The sequence below is a fragment of the Labeo rohita genome, chromosome 16 (genome assembly GCF_022985175.1).
Source record: "Labeo rohita strain BAU-BD-2019 chromosome 16, IGBB_LRoh.1.0, whole genome shotgun sequence".
Taxonomy (NCBI): domain Eukaryota; kingdom Metazoa; phylum Chordata; class Actinopteri; order Cypriniformes; family Cyprinidae; genus Labeo; species Labeo rohita.
In genome coordinates, this window is record NC_066884.1 from 25617313 (window position 1) to 25639131 (window position 21819).

Consider the following 21819-nt stretch of genomic DNA (forward strand, 5'->3'; position numbering starts at 1 on the left):
TCAGATCCATCTTTTCCACTGAGGACAACTGAGGGACTCATACGCAACTATTACAGAAGATTCAAACGCTTACTGATGCTTCAGAAGGCAACACAATGCATTAAGAGCCGGGGGTGAAAACTTTTGAATTTGAAGATCAGGGTAAATTTAACTTATTTTGTCTTCTGGGAAAAATGTAAGCAGCTTCTCTAGCTAAATAGAAAAATGTAGAAAAATATGATATTTAGGCAAAATAAGAAAAATGTTAACATCTTTAATCTGTTCAAAAGTTTACACCCCTGGCTCTTAATGCATCGTTTTTCCTTCTGAAGCATCAGTGAGTGTTTGAACCTTCTGTAATAGTTGCATATGGATCCTTCAGGTGTCCTCAGTTTGAAAAGATGGATCTCAAAATCATGCAGTCATTGTTGGACGTATTTCTCACAGCGAGTGTCATGGCGGACACCCGAATCCACTATATTTTATAAACAGTGCTGTTCTTGTGTCATGCAATGGAGTTTTTAGGCAAAAATGTACTTGTTTAGACTTCAAATATGTGATTTGTTAATAAAGATAATGTCTATTTGAAAATTTGCCTTGTTGTTTTTTGGAGATGTAGGCTCCAGGGCATTCAGCTGCCGTTCAGCACTCATGAACCCGCTGAGAGCAGCTTTACCTCGGCCAGATCTTCTGGAATTTGCAGTGATTACAGTGATTAAACATGAAATATAATTAGTTAACGGGCAGTCTTTGGTCTCATTAATCTATTATTTGTTCCAGAGCAAATAATTTTGGCTGAGGGCAAAATCTCATCACGTTATATTTTATGTAAATTTAACAAGCGCTGCCTTTGTACTTCTGACTGAATTGACTAGCATGTTTTATGATGGCTGTTGTTGTTTCTTAAACATTATTATTCAATAAATAAGATTTTATATGCATGAAGTAATATTTAATAATAGTATTAGTATTGGGAAACGGTGTGTGTTTGTGATGGTGATTAGTTTCATTAATGACGGAATTAACTGTATTTAGGCTACATGATACATTCAATGTCATTATTCTACCTCTAAAACAAAGTATCTTGTCAACCACTCAGTTTGTCCAATTATCAAGATTATAGGATCCACCTTTCAAATACCAATCTGGCTTTTGCTTCAATCCCTCACAGCTTTTTTATTATTCGTGACCAATTAAATACTGTATAGTGTCTATCCTGACTAAAGTCTCTGGCAGAGAGCGTGAGCAAGAGATCCTGTACTCAGGACTCTACTCTGGCAAATAAATGAACAAACCTATAACCTTTTCAGGTTAATCATCACAACCACTGAAACAGAGCATCATTACAAATGCTTGTCTGTAAGGAAAGTTTAAAACAGACTCAGACCTCTGAGATGAACTAGTACAGCATTCTACTCTTTATTTACTCCCAAACGCCTTATAAACCCTGATCCAGGCCCCATGCAGTCTCTCCCGGGTCTGTGGAGTCATGCCAGTCACACTTTAACCAACTTTGACTCCTCACTTCCAGCCTGTTTATGGAATATCACACTATGAAGTCCCATAAAGACACAAAGGGAGAGAAAATTTGAGGAGAAAATTAGAGAGAAGACCCATTGCAGACAGGTAACGTTTACCTCCTGCATACTTGGACCTGATTCAAAAACAACCATTTGCCTATAGTGCAATTAACAGCAGACTACAAGGCCTCCTGGAACAGATATGACTCAGCAAATAAGCCAGAAATAAAGGTTTCCGAGCACCTGGTGCATTTATGGACCAGCACGTCTCACTTCCCAACTATTTCTCCAGACAAACAGGAATATTTGAAGTCGTTCAGAATGATTTAATCACAAATCACATTGATCTGGTTTGTTTTGAGCATGCAAATGAACTCAAACACTGGCGAAAGATGTACTTTTGCTCTAGCAAAGATAGGAAACCTGTCTGAAAACAATTATTTCCGCAGTTCCATTTTGTGCCACTGGTGGTGCTGATTTACACACTGCGCTGCATTTTAATATTTTGTTTACATAACGTGAATGTTTAGCTGGAAGCATCCTAAATATGTAAAAAGCTGCTGAAGTACTATCACCTGTCAGTCTATTCATAAGACTCTTTAAAAACGGAGATCATACACGGCACCTCAGTGTTTCCACACTTTCGACCACAGCTCCTCGGCCTGCCATTTAATTCAGCAATAAAGGAAAAATCCAGCGGCCCAGCTGAGCAGCCTCCTACCCCTCTATCCATGTAATCCGCACAAATATTTGAAGCGTTCCCATTAAAAGAACTAGGCGTTTCTCCAGGGCCAGAGGCTAACCGAGTCCGACGACAGCTCCCCCGGCACATCGGCCAGGAAAAAAAACGAGTTCAAGAAAAATATAAGACGACAGAGAAAGAAACAGGGAGAGAGAATAGGAGAGGTATCCACATATAAAGAAAGTGAGGCTTTGGACACTTTTATTTATTAATGTTAACAGTTATTTTAGGACTAAAAGAGAGTTCAGGGCTCGAGGGCCAATGATGTGAGAAAGTTTTGAGTCAGTTGACATTATTGTCACTTTTCCCATCAGCCCAGTGCTGTTTTATCATTATATCTTACAATTTTTCATCAATGCACATGTGTTTTAGATTTTTGGATACTTTTGGATAACTTTTAGTTATACTTTTGTATAACTTTTTTAAGATGTAAACTTATTTTAGCATTATTTATGTATTATTATAGTATCTAACAGTCTGAATTAGCATTTTTATATTTTTGTTTTATATTAATTGTTATGTGCTTTTGCCATTTTTAGCTTTAATTCTAGTTTTAGGAATTTAACTACTTGTATGTAAACTTATTTTATTTCGGTTACACTGAAAAGTTGGTGGTGAAATGATTTTCACTTAGAAATTGCTAATAAATTTCACAAATAATTACAAAGAAACAGCAAGTAACATTAAATTAAACATGTAATTTTGTAAAACATACTCCAGTAATCTGTTTTATTTATTATGTTTTATTTTGATATGAATAATATTTTCTCTAATAAATATTTTTTATAATGTAGCTGCCATGGCAACATTTATAATTTGCTGTATTTCATCTAATATTTATATTTTATTTTTAACCACTTTTTTTATTATTATTATTTTATTTTATTTTTTTTTACCAATAATTAATGTAAATGTTTTTAGCTATAGATTTAAATTTGTAATTTTAGCTGGCTGGGTAACATTTGTAATAGTATTAGAAGCATAGAAACTAAACTATAATATAAACTAACAAAATGAAATTTAATATAAACAAAATCTAAACTAAACTGAATATGAATTCTAACCTTATAAACTAAAATATAAACAAACCATAATGTTTATTTAACATTATTATATTCAACATTAAATAAACACACACACTCACACATATATATATATTTAATTATTTAAACGAACAATATTATCCATTTTTTTTCTAATATATACACGGTTAGAGTTCTGATATCACTAGAATATTGCACTCCTCTCAGCCAATCAGATTCAAGGACCACAAAACTGTTGTATATATAGTATAACATTACAATATAATATAATATAATATAATATAATATAAGTCTAGACATTTTTTCAGATAAAAAACTTAAACGGGTGAATATTTTAAAACATATTTGTAGTTTTTGTGGTGGGGCCAATACAAATGTTGGCAAGAAAAGTAAAAATCAGAATCATCCACAAAAACTATCCTTACTGTTGAGCCCTGGTGTAAGACAGAAATTTTGTTGGTAGTTTGCCAAAGCTGAGGGTCCGTACTAACAGCAATGTGGGATTAAGTTCGGGGCCCCGTGTCAGGCTCCGACAGCTTTTCTGCATGAGGTGGTGTGGTAATGATTAGGATGGTTAAGCCACTATGACATAGAGATATCCACCTTACAAAATGAGGCGTTAGAGGATCGTTCCTCAATCAGAGCCTAAAGTGACTTCATATGACTGAGGCACCTGTGGAATGCAACTTGTAATCTGTATCCACTTCTGATTGTCCCTTTGGAATCCCATCACAGGCCTCCAGGTTCCACATCGAGAAAGAAATCTTCAAGGACATGGATAAGCAACAAGAATAAGTCACATTTGTATGTGATGATGTTATTCAACAACGTGCATCAAAGCAATGGAGTAAATGCACTATTGCAGTTCTCAGAACCGTTAATCTCTGTCTGAAAAGAACGGAATGCCAAAAGAGGAAAAAGCTTGGTAATTCATCCCAGGCCTAATGTAAACAGTAAGAAGATACAGTAGCAACAATGAGGCAGCAACAAAAGGATCTCGATTTATTCCTTGAGCCAATTAGCCTACTTTTTTTTGTGTTTTCAGCAAATGATGAAATGTAGGTCAAACACATCACATGAAGTAAGATAGAAAACCACAAAACAGAGAAGGAGGAGGAGAAACGGGTTCGGTTTTAATCACGTACTTCGGCCAAGGTTTTTAGACCCCGTAATAAAGCACAACTGCAGTAAATGGAGGGGGCTGTGAACTCCAGCCCATCCAGGCCATAAAAGCCCACTGTGCTGAATTACCCTGTTATTAACAGTAATGTAGTCCTCCATTCCTGCTCTCCACAGCCCACTCAGACACTCTGCATGGGTCTAATAATGCACACCCTTGATAGCCTCTTGGGAAGTGGGGGGCTGGGGGGGGGGTCATGAAGACAGACAGAGGAGCGGAACAGCATGCCAGTTGGAGACCAAAAGAAGTGGCCCTTCAGCCTCTCGCTCATCCAAAAGACATCCATTCACTCACTATGTCTTCAACTGTATTTTGAATTTGAGCCCAATCCAGTGGAAATAAAATGGCGCTAGACCTGCCTCCACATTTACACAAATACATCCCTAAATATTTGTGGCCTTGTCCAATAACGGCCTCAAATGCCAAAATATAGCATTCAATCACTGGTGTTTGGCAGTTTCTGGAGGCTGCGTCAACTCGGTGGCTAGAAAAGATAGCAGCGTAGTCTAATAAAACTCCGAGTCAAAAGCTGTTCATTGAGGCCAAAGAAAAACTTGTTTGTTTTATTTGCTATGTTTATATGGGTTTGCACCACTATCAGATCCGTTTGATGTGATCGTTCACTGGTAGCACAAATTTATAGAGGCTTGCTTTTGCATCAGATTAAAAAACAAAAAGGCAATTGTGGGATGAAGTTTAAAATAAGAAAACTTATACTGAAAGTCACACTGAGATATACAAAATTACAGTGAAAATCTCAATAAATAAATCACAATTACAAGAAATAAAGTTGTTTATAAATCATATAAAAAATATAAATCAAGTGATAAATTGTGAGATAATCACTTTGCATGATATAACATTGCAATCATGGCAAAGTTAAATTGCAAAAAGTAATGTTGTAATTACGAGAAATGAAACCAGTTGTAAAATAAAAAGTCAAATTGTGAGTGATAAAGTTACAAGACAGTCAACTGTGATAAATAGTCAAATTGTAAGAAATAAAGTTCACAATGCAAGAAATAAAACTGCCAAAAATTTCGAAATAAATAATGACATTGTGAGTGATAAAGTTGTAATTACGAGATAAAGTCACATTGCGGAAAATAAAGTCATAATCACGATTAACATTACAAGCAATGAATTCGCAATTACAACAGTCACAACTTTAATAAAGTCACAACTGTGAGATAAAGTCGTAATTACGAGTTTAACAGTTACAAGATATAAAGTCATAACTGCAACACAAAGTTGCATTGCGAGAGATAAATTTGCCGTTATGAGAAATAGTCAGTTGCAATATATAAAAGTAACACTGAAAGATTTAACCCTTAAAGTCATACCTCGGGTCTTTAGCAACCCGGGACGTCATTTACTACCCTGTCTCTTTAAGTTTGACATCAGCTTTCTTAGCATTCCTTGTGCTGGATATATAGGTCCGGGTCACTAAAGACCCGAATATGTAATAATGATTGGCAAACAGTCATGCATTTAAGGGTTAAAATCACAAAGAAAAAGTCACATTTGTGAAATAAAAAAATCACATGTTGTAATTACGAGAAATAGTCACAACTGTAAAGTCGCAATTATGAGATAAAGTCATATTGTGAGAAATAAAGTTACAATATGATAAACAAAGTAACATATAAATTCAAGTTGCAATTAAGAGTAATAAAATCGCAATTACAACACTAACAACTGTGAGATATAAAACGATAATTAGGAGAAAAAGTCATAATTGTGAGATTTAAAGTCACATTGTGAGTGATAAAGTTGCAGTTAAGAGAAAAAGTCGTAATTACGAGAAACAGTTATAGACAGTCATAACCGTAGCATAAAGTCGAATTGCAAGAGATAAAGTTGCAGTTTTGAGAAATAAAGTCAATTGCGAAATATAACAGTAACATTAAAAGATTTAAAATCACAATCACCAGAAAAGTCACAATTGCGAAAAAAAAAAAAAAAAAAAAAAAAAAAAAAAAAACATTGTGAGTGATAGTTGTAATTATGGTCAAAATTACAAGACATAAAGACTGTCACATGATAATGTCACATTGTGAGAAATAGTCACAAAATATATATATATACAAATTAATGTATATATTTAAGAGAAATATGTTATTTATGTACAAAATATTTTTATTTATAGATAATATATATTCTATAAAAATGATAATAAATGCATATACTTGTAAATATTTCTTAAATATGTACATAAACGTGCTTGTATTTATATATACATAATAATTACACACAGTACACACACATATTAGGCAAACTCAAACTTTTATTTTGTATGCAATTAATCATGATTAATCGTTTGCCAGCCCTTAAATAAAGTAATAATTACAAGAAAAAGTCACATTGTAAGTGATAAAAGTTGTATTTATCAGAAATAAAGTTGTAATTATGAGAAACAGTTACAAGTTAAAGCCATAACTGCAAGACAGAGTCACATTGCAAGAGATAAAGTTGCAGTTATGGAAAATAAAGTCAACGGTGAGATATAAAAGTAACATTGTGAGTTATAAAGCCAATATTACAAGAAACAAAATCGCAATTGCAAGAAATAAAGTGTCGGAAACAGGCTTCCAGACTAATGCCATGGAAATAAAAAGTTAAACTGCAAGCTCAACAGACTCTGGGGGATAAATAGTATTTTAAACCATCATTAATTTTAAAAGAAGCATCTACTCTTGGACATTCCTCAACGAGACAATTAACTCTGAATCTTGCCAGCTTTCTTAAGACCGGAGGCTGACATCATCTGTGCCCTTGCCAACCAGTCACATATTCTGAGTGCTGGCTGAATAGAGGCCTGTCATAGAACGTCTGTGATATGAGCTGAAGACAAAAGAACAGCGAGATTTTAAGGTCTCTCTGATAGCTTTAGATGGAATGTTTTATGGAATGCACGTAACAGGATTGTGTTTATATTGTCTCCAGTGTAACAAAATGTGAATACAGACTCAAATGTAGGTATTAAGAAAATAGTCACCCAGAGGCTATTGAGAATCAAGCCAACACCTTCAGCTGACACCTTCTAACCATTTTAACCTTTTTAAAGACAATAAAGGTCTTCAAGAAGATGTGAGTAATTTATCCACCCAATGGCCTTCTGAGCAAAACAAGACATTTCTTAATGTGAAAGGAGGGAGGCCAAAAGAAATGAGCTATTATTGCAATCTAGATTACTCATTGTGCTTTGAAATTAAACAGTTTAAGACAACAAAAAAGAAACACTACAACATCATATTAAACATTGGCATGCATCCTCATGAGGTATTTTATCTTTAGAAGTGATTCGTGATTCAGACTTAATGATTCAAACTGACTATTAGTATAACATCCTTTTCTGTTGTAATATTAAACTTTATACATGGAAAGACATGTATGCTAAAGGGTGAGGCTTAATTGGCTTGTTAAGAACATGGAAATTTCTAAAGGAATAATTTAACCGAAAGTGAAAACCTGTAATTATTTATTCACCCTCATGCCGTTCCACACCAGAATGCTGTATTTTTTATTCATGGAACATAAAACAAAAATCTTCACACAGTTATTAATCAAAGAACAAAAGAAAAAAGAGGAAATCAGTAACTTTTGTACCTTTAAGAATTAATCTATATTCAATTTAGTATGTAGTGTTTAATAACTTTATTTGATTTCTGTATATTTCCTACTTGCTAAAGGGCACAGGTAAATGATGGGTTTATGTGAAGATTCTTTATATGAAGTTCACTTAAATCAGAAATTGTTATTTTTTTTAAAGTCTAATAAATGTTAACATTGATAGCTCTCAATTATACTGTAATGTTGAATGACTATAGTCAGTGATTGAAGATTAGGAAAAAAGAACAATTTCCTAGAGACATCAGTAATATTGGTATCAGTGATACCTTCAGTCATATTTTTTTTTTTTAACAAATATTAAAAATATACTGCCTTTATGTTGTTTCTACATTTATTTGAAGATTGAATATGAAATTATTGCAGTATAAAAGGATACTTAAAAACTTTAATGTTAGGTGGGATTAATCACAATTAATTTCTGAAAAAATTGCGATTAATGTGTTGATTTTTTAATCGATTGACAGCACTAGTATTTATACATCTTTAAAATTACCCACATTGTTTTCAGAGTACATCACATCAGCGTCCATCTATTATTTTAATATGCAAAACTGTTAGCCAATCATAGCAGCGGGCGTTTACTTGCGAGTCTTGAATGCACCAGCCTATAAAAACAGACTGTTCTGCAGAATGGGTTAAAAACATGATCGAAATAGCCTACTCCTTGTAAATTATGGTGTTTTTTGATGTAAAAATCTTGCTAACAAAATAAACCTCAGAAAACATTATAAAATAATTGGTGCTGGGCAACGATTAATCGCGATTAATCGCATTCAAAATAAAAGTTTTTATGTACATAATATATGAGTGTGTGTGTGTACACAAATGCATGCATATATTTAAGAAAAATATGTTGTTTATATATTAAATATATTTATATATAATCTAAATCAATAAATGTATATATAGAAATCTATTCATCAATAAATATATACATGTAAATATATGTAAATATTTTCAATACTCTATGTTTATGTCTTTATATATACATAATAAATATAAACAGTACAAACACATATATTATACAAACAAAAAGTTTAATTCTGGATGCGATTAATCATGATTAAATTGTTGTCCAGCACTAAAAATCATTTTAAAAAATGCATTTCCTGACCCCTTTAATTCACTGGTTGATTCAGTTCACAAATCAGAGTGTACGACCCATTTATGAAAATCTACTTTTATAGCGCTTTTAGGTGTTTTATGTGTCATTTTTGGAAATTAACAGTCGTTGTATAGAAAATAGTTGCATGAAGATTCTTTAAAAATACCTTATTTTTGTTCCGAAGAAGAAAGTCATATGGATGCGGAATGGTGTGATGGTGATTTTATTTTTTAATTTTATTTTTTGTTGCTGTTGTTACTTACCCTCCATCCTCCTGAAAGCCTTCCAGTTCATCTCTCTGCTCGGCCAAGGTGGACTCCAAGTCCAGATAACTGCCATTATGAGACAACTGTAAAGCGCAGTCATCGAGCTAAGACAGGAACAAAACAAAAAAGACAGATTAAAAGAAATATTCACTGAATATTTCACAACAACATTTTCACAAGAATCAAAGAAACTTTTTAAATACATACATATTCAAGTAAACCAACAGTAATCCCAATGCATTAGATATGCATGACATCAGACTGACATCATGCTGAGCCTTGACATGTCAGCTATGTGCTTTACAGGAATGCACCATTATTTTGTTTATTCATAACATCGCACAGCTTCATAAACAATGACATACCACACTAAAGCAGTCTTTTCATGCTCTAATTCATATTTCACCTCAATATCAACTCATTGACATAGATACTTAAAAAAACTGGGTGTCTTTAAAGCTTAAATGTACTTAAAGTCATTATGCTGTCATGTTTCTACACAACCTTCACTGATAACCACATTTTCCCAGAACATTATTTCAAAACGCATCAGACTCATATCAGTATCACAACTGAGGAATCAAAAGAACTTTCAACTTTGACAACTTCAAAGCACTCTTATTCAAAGCATTCAGACTGAGTCTGATTTACAGAAGTGCTGTGAGAAGCCCATCCACACCATTTGGTGATATGCAGCGGTCTGCTCCATTGGAGGCCTGCCTGTTTGTTGACACTCAATTACAGCCCAGTGATGGGATTTGAAACCTCCCGGGGGGCCGTTGCCCGGCAGCAGCGTGAACTGTCAATCAACGGGTGAGCAGGGTCACCCGCGACTCTAAACATGCTAATTACACGCGCCGTTCCCAGTTGACTCCCCCAGCACCAGATCAGGCTTTTAAGCCCCTGCCTGCCTGGCTTACCAAGCCACATTCAGCCCGTGGGACAGGTAAGAATATCTTTCATGCGTGGATACCAAGAGGAGTTTACTTTTGCCAGCATGTCTAGAATACCAAAGCAGTCTTTGCTGAAAGTCTCTGTCCTCACCTGTAAGATCTTTGGAATCCTAGTAGTTTTGATTTGCATCGTTATGAAAACACATCCTTGGACAATTGATTTAGCTCAAATTACCATAAAGCTACCTCAGGAGTAGTATGTGCAAGAGTTAGAATCAAAATTCTTAAATGTCAAGCCTAAATGCGGGCCACAGGATACTATTTCGGCTAAATATATTTGGGTAAATAATTAAAAATAAAATAAAATAAAATAAAGTATCTAAGATTAAAGAAGTACTATTACTAAAAACACAATGTTAAAAACATATATGCCAAGTTCTTAGAATGTACACTACCAGTCAAAAGTTTTTGAACAGTAAGATTTTTAATGTTCCTGCAAGCCTGCATTTATTTGATCCAAAATACAGCAAAAGCAGTAATATTGTGAAATATTTAAAGTAACTGTTTTCTATTTGAATATATTTTAAAATGTATTTTTTTTTTCCTGTGATCAAAGCTAAATTTTCAGCATCATTACTCCAGTCTTCAGTGTCACATCATCCTTCAGAAATCATTATAATATGTTGATTTGCTGTTTAAAGAAACATTTTTTTTATTTTTATTATTATTATCAATATTTAAAACAGTTGAGTACTTTTTTTCAAGGTTCTTTGATGAACTGAAAGCTTTTGTAACAGCTTTTGTAACATTTTACCATTCAAAAGCTTTGGAGTCTTTGGAGTTAATACTTTTTATATAAATTAATTATAGAAATTAATACTTTCATTTGGCAAGGATGCTTTAAATTGATCAAAAGTTATGATAAAGACATTTATAATGTTTCTATTCATCAAAGAAACCTGATTTCTGAGGGATCATGTGACTGGAGTAAAGATGCTAAAAATTCAGCTTTGAAATCACAGAAATAAATTACATTTTAAAATACAATCAAATAGAAAGCAGATATTTTAAATAGTGCAAATATTTCAAAATGTTACTGTTTTTTCTGTACTTTGGATCAAATAAATTCAGGCTTGGTGAGCGGAAGAAACTTCATTTAAAACATTAAAAATCATACTGTTCAAAAACTTTTGACTGGTAGATTATTCTTTGTATTTATGAAATTTTAAACCATTTTCATGCGGTTATAAAATGCCACTTTCAATAAAGTTTACAATTAATTGCTCTAAAATGTCTCTGTGGTATAACCATTTAATAAAATCATTATTTTCAAACATGTTTTTAAAGATTCTTTTAGATTTTTAGATTTTTAGGATTTATTTTTTAGTGTTTTTTCTAAAATATAATAAATTAAAAAATGTTACTAATATTACTATTAGGGAGAGTCGCACCACATGACATTGCCTTGCTATGAAAAAGTCAAAAGATCCGATATTTTAGGAGACTTATTGACCTCAAAGTCATGAGGGTCAGTTCCTGTTTTTTCTTTTCTGCACCACATGACTTGGTGCACAAAAATTTTTCAAATACGTTTTATTTTCAAGAATTTCTTTGTGTGATACCAAAATAATTGTACCTTTTTACCCTCTCAAAAAATATCAAAATTAATAGTAATGAAAAAATGTAAAATGTGCTCAATATAAAAGAGGCAAATTCGAGGGACTTTAAGTATAAAGTGCATTGTAAATTAATAAAAAAAAAAAAAAAAACTTGCTACCCTGAACAAAGGAACCTTGCCCAAACCTGACTCTGTCGGGAAATAACTACAACCTCTGTGCATGATTAATCCTGCCTGGAGTTTCGGGCTGTGTTTTCCATAACGCCACTGTCAATGTTGCTTCCTCTATCTTGGGCAGCACATAGATAAAGACGACAGACTTTCGAGCAGATTGCAAGAGGCCTGGTAACAGGATTACCGCTCTTCTCCACCTTTGACTGACTGTCTGCTGCGAATTACACACCAGTCAACAGCATTAGGTGTGGCAGGTAGAAAAGCCTTAAGCCTCTTTCACACAGACAATTCCAGAAAAGTAGTTCTGGCAAGTAGTTTCGGTACTTGTTCGATTTTTGTTCATTCCCACTGTCAGAGCTTTTGCATATTCAGTGCTTGCGAATTTACCTGGAATAAATGTCAACACAACTAACAATAGAAGGAGACGGAAAAAATCTGTATAGAAAAACGCAAAAAAGTCCAGTACAATGTTAAAAATAAGACTGTTTTATGTCACGGAATGTAGTTTTAAGAGCTTTTTAGGCGAGAATGTACTTGTTTAGACTTATGCGATTTGTTAATACAGATAATATTTATTTGAAAATTTGCATCAACGTTTTCGGACATAAGAGCTCCGGATCGTCAGTGGCCATTCTGCACTCATGAACCCGCACGAGAGCGCCTCAAATCTCCAGGAATTTACCGCTAGCTCTGATGTCTCTGTAGTGGATAAACATGAGATATAATTAGTTTTGGGTAAACCTAACCAGCAGTCTTTGGTCTCATTTATCTATAATTTGTTGCAGAGCAAATTGTTTTGGCAAAATCTCATTATGTTTATGTAAATTCAATGCTGTATATCCGAATGCTGCCTGTGTACTTCAGAGACTGAATTGCCTGAACTTTTATGATGGATATTGCTGTTGTTTATTAAATAATATTATTCTATGAATCATATTTTATATAAATAATAGTAGTATTTAGTATTAGAAAACTCAACGTATTAGTATTAGTATTAGAAAACTACTAGTTTGAAAGTGACGTTTTGGAATTAGTAATGGAGGCTTGGGCTCAGCTGTCAAATTGTCAAATTTTTATCTGAATTTTGATTTGTTACACACTTGTGCCTTCGAACTGTTGTATAAATGCAATATCACACTTGTAGATGTGTGATATGGCTGTATATCGGCACGGTGTGATTACCTACAGCACGTCTATGAGTGTGATATTGCTTTTATATATATATATATATATATATACATATATTAGTGCAAAATAAAAGTTATAAGTTAATATATAAATACAAGCACATTCATGTGTATATTTAAGAGAAATATGTTATGCACAAAATATTTTTATTTATATATAATATAAATTCTATAAAAATTATAATAAATACATATACTTGTAAATATTTCTTAAATATATACATGAATGTGCTTGTATTTATATATACATAATAATTACACACAGTACACAAACATATATTAGGCAAACTCAAACTTTTATTTTGTATGCGATTAATCACGATTAATCATTTGCCAGCTTTAATATATATATATATATATATATATATATATGTGGACAATATCACACAAGTAGCTGTGCGATATGGCTGTATGTCAGCACAGCTGTGATTCAACCATAGGTAATCACTGCATGCTGATATACAGCCGTATTGCATGGCTACGAGTGTAATATTGCATTTATACAACAGTTCCATGGCACGAGTGTGTAAACAAATAAGAAAAACAATGGAGTGTTTTTAAAACCCCTTTTGTGCAAACTACTTCCTTCCGCCACAAATTCAAATCTCAGTTTGACAGTTTAACAGCTGAGCCCAAGCCTCCGTTACTAATTCAAAAAACACAACTTTAGAACTAATAACGACGGAACGTTGAGTTGAAATATAGGAAAATGCTGTGAGAAATACTGCATGTTGAGTCATAACAAACAGTGAAAGTTCGGAGTTCCAATATCACTAGAACATCACACTCCTATCAGCCAATCAGATTCAAGCACCACAATTTTTTTTTTTTTTAACTAAACTAAACTAAGATTTTAACCTGAGTTGAACATTACTTTTTGCTTTCCTGTTCGACTGTTCACTGAGTTGCGTGAATGGCTATTCCAGTAATCGTCTTAAAGGAAGCTCTGTATAATTAGGCTAGTTTCAGGTTCATCTGAACCTGATCAGACATGTTTCTTATAGAGGCGTTTACATAAGACAAGTTGGCGAAGCAAAACAGAACGGAACTGAATGTTCAAGGCTTGTTTTTAAAAGTCGAACTATTTTTAACTCGGGCAGGACGGTCGAAAAACATCATACAATGTGATGCAATGACCAAAGGCATCTTACTAAACGTGTATGGCTATAGCGGAAGTGCTTTATTGAAAAATTTAAGAACACTACTTTTCCAAAGAGGGTTTTATCATGAAAACTGTCTACGTAACTTAAAATTAAAGCACGTCACTAAAAATATCAAACCTAAAAATATACATTATATGTAAAAATAGTCATAATTGCTTGCTAAGTAGATGCAGGTTTGTCACTAAAACAGCCCTTGTTGGATGACAAATCTATCCTGGAAAATCTTTACTGAACAAATAATAAGTATGTAGAATCAAAATTTTGACAGTAAAGGCCTTTAGAGAAAACATTACATTACAACATGTCCTAACCTTAACAGACTGTCATTCAATTTCTCACCACAAATTACAGCAATTCAATTAAAAGAGGACAGAAAGAGTGAACCGAATGGACAGAATGACTGAGGATGCTACTGTAACTGGTAAAGGCATTAAGAGCAGAAAAGCTTTGATCCCATGGCCACTCTATTGATTTCAAAGAGTTTGTGGCGCCCAAACAGCATGTCATGTCGGAGAAACAACACACAACATGTGGTCAGCCATGGCAACCATGACTGCACCGCTACATCTTTGTACCTCAAGGGTCTATATTTCTCATCAATCCGTGACAGAAAGCCTAACAGCATGTTCGGTGAAGCATGATATAGGACAGGGGACTAGAGGGAAAAGGATGAGGGCAGTTACAAATAGAGGGTGTTTAATTTAACATGTCCTTAAGATAGAAAGAGTGCTACACAAGATTACAGCCCAGATCTGAAGCTGACAGGAAATCCAGACACGCAAGCCAAAGACGGACTATATTTAGGGCACATGGACCTGGTAGAGGCATGTCTGCTAGAGGTATAGGAGGGAAATGTGAAATCATGAAGCAATCATGAAAACAAGGAAGTTCCACTCATTCTCATTCTATTTTTCAGCTTTAAAGCTGTTTACAATAGAGTGAGCATTTCTCTCATAACAGCCCTGATATTTAAATTATCATTTTTACTGATATACTGATGATTTTCTTTGATGTAAACTGTATCTTATTCAAAAATAATTGGAAAGATACATTTTTAAGAACTAGGCACATGCATTTTAACTAAAAGATTCTTAAGCTTCTTAATCAGTGACCAAAAAGTGAAATCACAGTCAATGAAAACATATTTAACATTCAATAGACAGTTATTTGGAACAGGGTTTTGCGCTGTAGACGGGCTATTTATGGCAAAATGATGAAAATAAAAAACAGCTACTGATAAAATGTTCTATTGCACAATGCTGTTGTTTGCCATGGAAAGTTGGCAAAAAACTACAGAATAGATATCACAGGTTTATCACTTGCAGCTTATCATCTACCTGAGGGTTTTGTTACAGAAAATACCAGGAATGCAATTCAGATTGGATGAGAAGATGAAAACGGTGTCATCACATACTCATTTTATGTCTTTCCATTTTTTGTTAATTTGTTTGTTTGTCTATTTATCTGTTTGTTTATTTATTTATTTTACAGAAAAGAGGTTTTTGTTGTTGTTTTTTAATAGACTGATTATTGATTGACTGTCATTAATTACTCATGTTGTTTCAAACTTCTATTTATTTACTTACTGACACACTTATTTTAATTCATGTATTTATTTATTTTTACTTTATGTATTTATTCATTAATGATAAAGATTGATTATTCATCCAAAAATGAAAATTGTGTCATCATTTACTCATCCTTATGTTGTTCCAAACCTATTTATTTGTTTATTTGTTTATGATACAGAAAAGTGTTTTTTTGTTTTTGTTTGTGTTTTTAAAGAGGGATTATTCATCCAAAAATGAAAACTGTCATCAGTTACTCATGTTGTTCCAAACCTTCGGTAGTTTATGTATTTATGTATTTATTTATTTACTTACTTGCTTGCTTACTTACTTACTTATTCATTTATTTTTACTTCATGTATTTATTTATTTACTTATTTATTTATTTTTACTTTATTCATTTATGATGCAAAATAGAGGTTTTTGTTATTGTTTGTTTATTTTTTTGGTTTTTTGTTTGTTGTTGTTGTTGTTTTTTAATAGAGGGATTATTTATCCAAAAATGAAAACGTCATCATTTACTCATTCTGATGTTGTTCCAAACTTGCGTTAATTATTTATTTATTTATTTTCTGTCTATTTATTTATTTTACAGAAAAGAGGTTTTTGTTGTTGCTTTTTAGTAGAGGGATTATTCATCCAAAAATGAAAACATCGTAATTTACTCATCCTTATGTTGTTCCAAACTTACGTTATTTATTTATTTATTTGTTTGTTTATTTTCTGTCTATTTATTTATTTTACAGAAAAGAGGTTTTTGTTGTTTTTTAATAGAAGGATTATTCATCCAAAAATGAAAACTGTCATCAATTACTCATGTTGTTCCAAACCTTTGTTAGTTTATGTATTTATTTTTTTTATTTTTTTTTATTTGTTTGTTTACTTACTCATTTATTTTTACTTTATGTATTTATTTATTTACTTATTTATTTATTTTTACTTTGTTTATTTATGATACAGAAAATAGGTTTTTGTTATTGTTTGTTTGTTTTTAAAGAGGGATTATTCATCCAAAAATGAAAACTGTCATCATTTACTCATTCTTATGTTGTTCCAAACTTGCTTTATTTATGTATTTATTTATTTGTTTATTTATTTATTATTTTCAATACAGAAAGGAGGTTTTTGTTGTTGTTTGTGTTTTTAAAGAGGGATTATTCATTCAAAAATGAAAACTGTCATCATTTACTCATTCTTATGTTGTTCCAAACCGCTTATTTATTTTTAATTTTTTTTATTTACTAACTTACTTACTTATATTTACTTTATGCATTTATTTACTTGTTTTTTAATTTTTACTTTATTTATTTAAGAAAGGAGGTTTTTGTTGTTGTTTGTGTTTTTAAAGAGGGATTTTTCATCCAAAAATGAAAATTGTGTTATCATTTACCTATCATTATCCTTATGTTGTTCCAAACCTGTGCTGTTTATTTAGTTAGTAGTTAGTTAGTTAGTTATTGTTTAGTTATTTATTTTGCTATTTTATAGAAAAGTGTTGTTTTTGTTTGTTCAGTGTTGCTTGTCTTTTTAATTAATTTTCATTTTGGGGTGAACTATTCCTTTAACTCATTTCATTCTTCTTCTTGAGAATGAAATTTTGCTATTAATTTACTCACCATCAAGCCATCCATGTAGGTGACTTTTTTACATCATTATTGGGTGCTTTACTAATACAATTGTGTACATGCTGCTGAATCAATTATTTGAACCAGTTCATAGAAACAAACTATTTTCCAGTTCACAAGGAAAAAAAAAAAAAAACAATCGGACTTCCCCGTTTGCCTGAGGCTCTGGATTACAGGTAATAATGTTGTAAATAATTCTCAGTTTCCTGAATAGGTCAATCATTTTGCTTCATAAGACCTCAATATATCATCAAAAGCCATGGGTATTCATTTTGTGTTGCTTTTTCTGACTCTCAAAGTGCTAGAAGCAGTTGACTTGCATTTTATGAATCCCCAAGGACCACAGTTTCAGCTAAAAATTGTATTTACTGTTCTAATGAAGTAAAAAATCACCTACATCTTAGGAGATTAATAAATTGACAACGAATTTTCATTGGGGGTGAACTATCCCTTTAAAATAGCCAGAACTGATCCTGAATCATCTTTTAACTTCAGGCTCTGTTAGCTTAAAATAACTCTGACTTAGATCTAAGACTAAACTCTTCCTTTTAAAACATTGCAAACATTAAAGTGCCTGATACCGCGGGACATAAATCCTCAGGCAAACATTATATATAGCCTATTATGTTGTTATAAGACCCTTATGTTAGACCCTAAAACTAAAGTGTTGCGCTTCGTTCTCGAGCCAGAACTCCCTTGTCTTGGCTCGAGAGTTGTAATGTATTTACAACTTCAAGAGGCAGAACGTAGATTGCTTCCTAAGAACTTGGCAGGGTAATTGAGTGGGGAAAAAAAACATTTTTGGTTAATTTTTTCCTCCTTCCCGCCGTCTCCAGCTGTGTTCCATCTTTCTCAGGTTGACCCAGATATTTCAGAGCAAGAGACCCCGTGCAGGTACTTCAGATTAGACACCCGGCCGGGAGCGAAGCAGGGACTCTGATAACCATCAGACGGATGCGGTCTCCTCGCTTCGCTCGGCGCTGGAGTTCCATCGGTGGGCTCCGTTCCATGCGCTTTCATGTCAGCTGTACCGTAGGATCAATCAGACTGCAGAAGCGAACAACATTCTGCTGACTGCCAGGTGCCTTACTTTACTGTCAACAGACGGTGTAAAGGTGAGGGGCAGCTTTAACCGTAATGTGCTGGCATTTGATGGGAAAAAGTCACCCTTTAACTGTCTTCATTGTCAGATTCTACAGTCTCACTCTCCTCTCTGTGCTCTTCATCAAATTTTAATCGGAGGAAGTGTTTCATAAGACTCAGTGATGGTGTGAGATTCACCGTCCTCTCCTCAGAATGACATCAGCCTCTTTAAAAGGGAGGTGACTGGATCTGAAATCTCATTTTCACTTGTTTACTACCCTTGTGAGAAGGCAATGGGAAGGCAATAAAAAATAAATGATGCACAAATCAAGTAAAATACTAAATCCGTCAGCAGCAAGAATCATGAGGTCGGACCAGTTGTTCAGATTTCTACCTCATTTTTACTGGGACCAAAAAATTAAGTATTTAACTTTTATTCTTTTCATTTTAAGAAATTAAATTTATAGTAAATGTACATATCTGAGTTCAAATGCATACTATTTGTATGTATTATTTGAGTAGGGTAGATATTTCAAAGAAAAACATTATTATATTTTACTTTTTACATTTTTATCAAATGTTACGTTTTTTTAGACAGTTTTTGAAATTTTTAAATGTTTACTACTTCCATGTATTATTTAATAAATATTTTTTAAATATATACAAAAATATAATTATACTTTTTGCTTTTTTTTTTTTCTTAAAAAAAATAAATGCATACTGTTTTATTAAAAATGTATTTTATTAAGATGTTTATGTCTTTTTGGTAAAATAACAAGACTGCAAGTAAATATATATATTTGTCAAATGTTGAATTTTTTAATGAAAAAAAAAACAAGTATATTATTTTAAAGACTTTTTTTTTTTTAAATTCAAAAAACAATATTATTCTATATTATTTGCATTTCTTTTTCATTAAATTTTAATTTTTTATAAAGAAATGTCTTCAACTTAAACTTATATTCATAAATAACTGTAAAATTAAGCCAAAAATAATTTAAATGAAATGAAATGAAATGAAATGAAATGAAATGAAATCATTTGATCATTTGTTTATATGGAACAAGTTTTTAATATTTACAAATGTATTATTAATAATACACACACACACACATATATATATTTAATCTTTATTATTTGCATTTTTTTTATTAAATGTTAATTTTTTATAAAGACATTTCTTCAATAATAATTGGAATTATATAGTCAGTTGTACACAAAAATCCAAGACAGACAAAATAAAATAAAATAAAATAAAATAAAATAATTACACATTTTGCATTTTTGTTGATTTTTCATAAAAAAAAAATGCTAACTATTTTATTGACAAGACAATTATTTAGTTTTAATATTGAAAAAAATACATATCATTAATCTTTATTATTTGCATTAATTTTTCATTAAATGGTCATATTTAAATAAAGACATTTCTTCAATAATAATTGGAACTATACAGTCAACTGTACACAAAACTCCAAGACAGACAAGTTCATAAATACCTTTTGAGGTAAAATTTAGCCATACATGGCAAAATAAAATAAAATAAAATAAAAAATAATTTGTCATTTGTCATTTGTAATATGCAAATTTCAAAGCATTCAGTCATTAAAAAACACTCTAATAATATCTTAGCAGGTTTGCAGATTTTATCTAACCGCAAATTTAGCTTTTTGACCAAGCTGACAAACAGAAAGCCCACATAATGAAATCAAAAATGTAAGATGTAGTGACTGTTCCATCACGTGTCCCAAACAGACCAATCACACTGACACACATGAATACCAGCACACACAAAATGAACAAAGAAGTAAATTCGGCTAAACTGTGTCACTTTTTGACACTGTGTCCATCAAAAATGCCCCAATACACCTGAACTAACCCTATTACATGGAACCATATGTGAAAATGTAAAACACACAGGTAGGACTAAACAAACAAGCTCCAGAATCAACAGTAGCGCAAAGGATCCGAGCGGTAGCAAAGACTGCGGGTCCGGCAGAGCTGCTAATCTGAGCGCAGAGCTCCTGGATTAACGTTACAACTGACGGTTCCCCACCCAGCCACTGACCCTGTGACCCTGTGGTCATGGGGATGGAAAGCCAGGCCTGGACTTCCTCTTCCAACCACAGAATACAGCACTGGCAAGCAAGCACAGATATGGGGATGGCCTAAAAATAAGAGCACACTGGGAACTAGCGTCGCTCTCCAAATCCACACGCAAAATTTCATCCTCAATTTCAACTCCAAGCTCAGTTTTAGCCAGTCAAGGGAAGAAGCGTTTCTCATTCAGAAAAGTTGCTCCTTTCAGTCGCCGCAGTCACCCTGAACTCCTCAGGTCGTGGCGAATAAAATCTAAAGCAACATCCTGCTAACTGCAATGTAGCATATTAACCAAGCTGCTTTTATTAAATCTGTGAACCGTGAAGCTGACAGCGGTCTGCACGTTCCAGAAAGTCTAGTTCTACATCAAAGGCATAATTAAATGACGTAACAATGCGCAGCGGCTAAATCAATCACTCGTTGACAAGCTCCACCCGCTTGATGTGTGTTAACAATAAGTATTTTTGCATTTGTTTCCATTTTATAAATATAACACCATCTGTGGTCGCCTGCTAAATATGCAGCGCGCAATTAGCAAGCATGTTAAAAAGGGTTTGTCGCATGTACGCTGACCACAACAGTAATCATTTGCGTTTCAAAGGCGTGTGAAGCCAAAGAGAAACGTGGAGCTTTTTTCTGCAGACGGTGCCGAAAAAATACAGAGGAAAAGTCACTGGGCTGCAAAAACCTCAACTCTGCATAACAATGTGTAAGGCTAATCCAGAGTTCAGCCGCAAATGTGAAGGGCTAGCCTATATTTTACAGCATTTAGCATAACTTCTCATTACCAGACTCTGTAATTTCGGCAAAATTCATGCGCAAACAGAAAAGGCTTCCCGAAAAAAGTAACTCACTGAAGGGCCGCATCCATCAAGAGAAAGAGTGAGAGATCTGTGTATGTGTGTGTGTGCAAGTGTGTGTTTGTGCATGTGTGTGAGAG

The 21819-nt window shown here is 33.0% G+C and overlaps 1 protein-coding gene across 4 annotated transcripts in view; it reads right to left on the reverse strand.

Annotated features, from left to right (window-relative positions):
• The window catches only part of fhod3b (formin homology 2 domain containing 3b), a 203040-nt gene that overhangs the window by 172323 nt on the left and 8898 nt on the right, over positions 1-21819 (reverse strand). For all 4 annotated transcript variants that reach the window (XM_051131512.1, XM_051131510.1, XM_051131509.1 and 1 more), the window contains exon 2: positions 9466-9572. In XM_051131512.1, coding sequence (XP_050987469.1) covers positions 9466-9572 — 107 coding nt within the window. The remainder of the gene's footprint in view (positions 1-9465; positions 9573-21819) is intronic.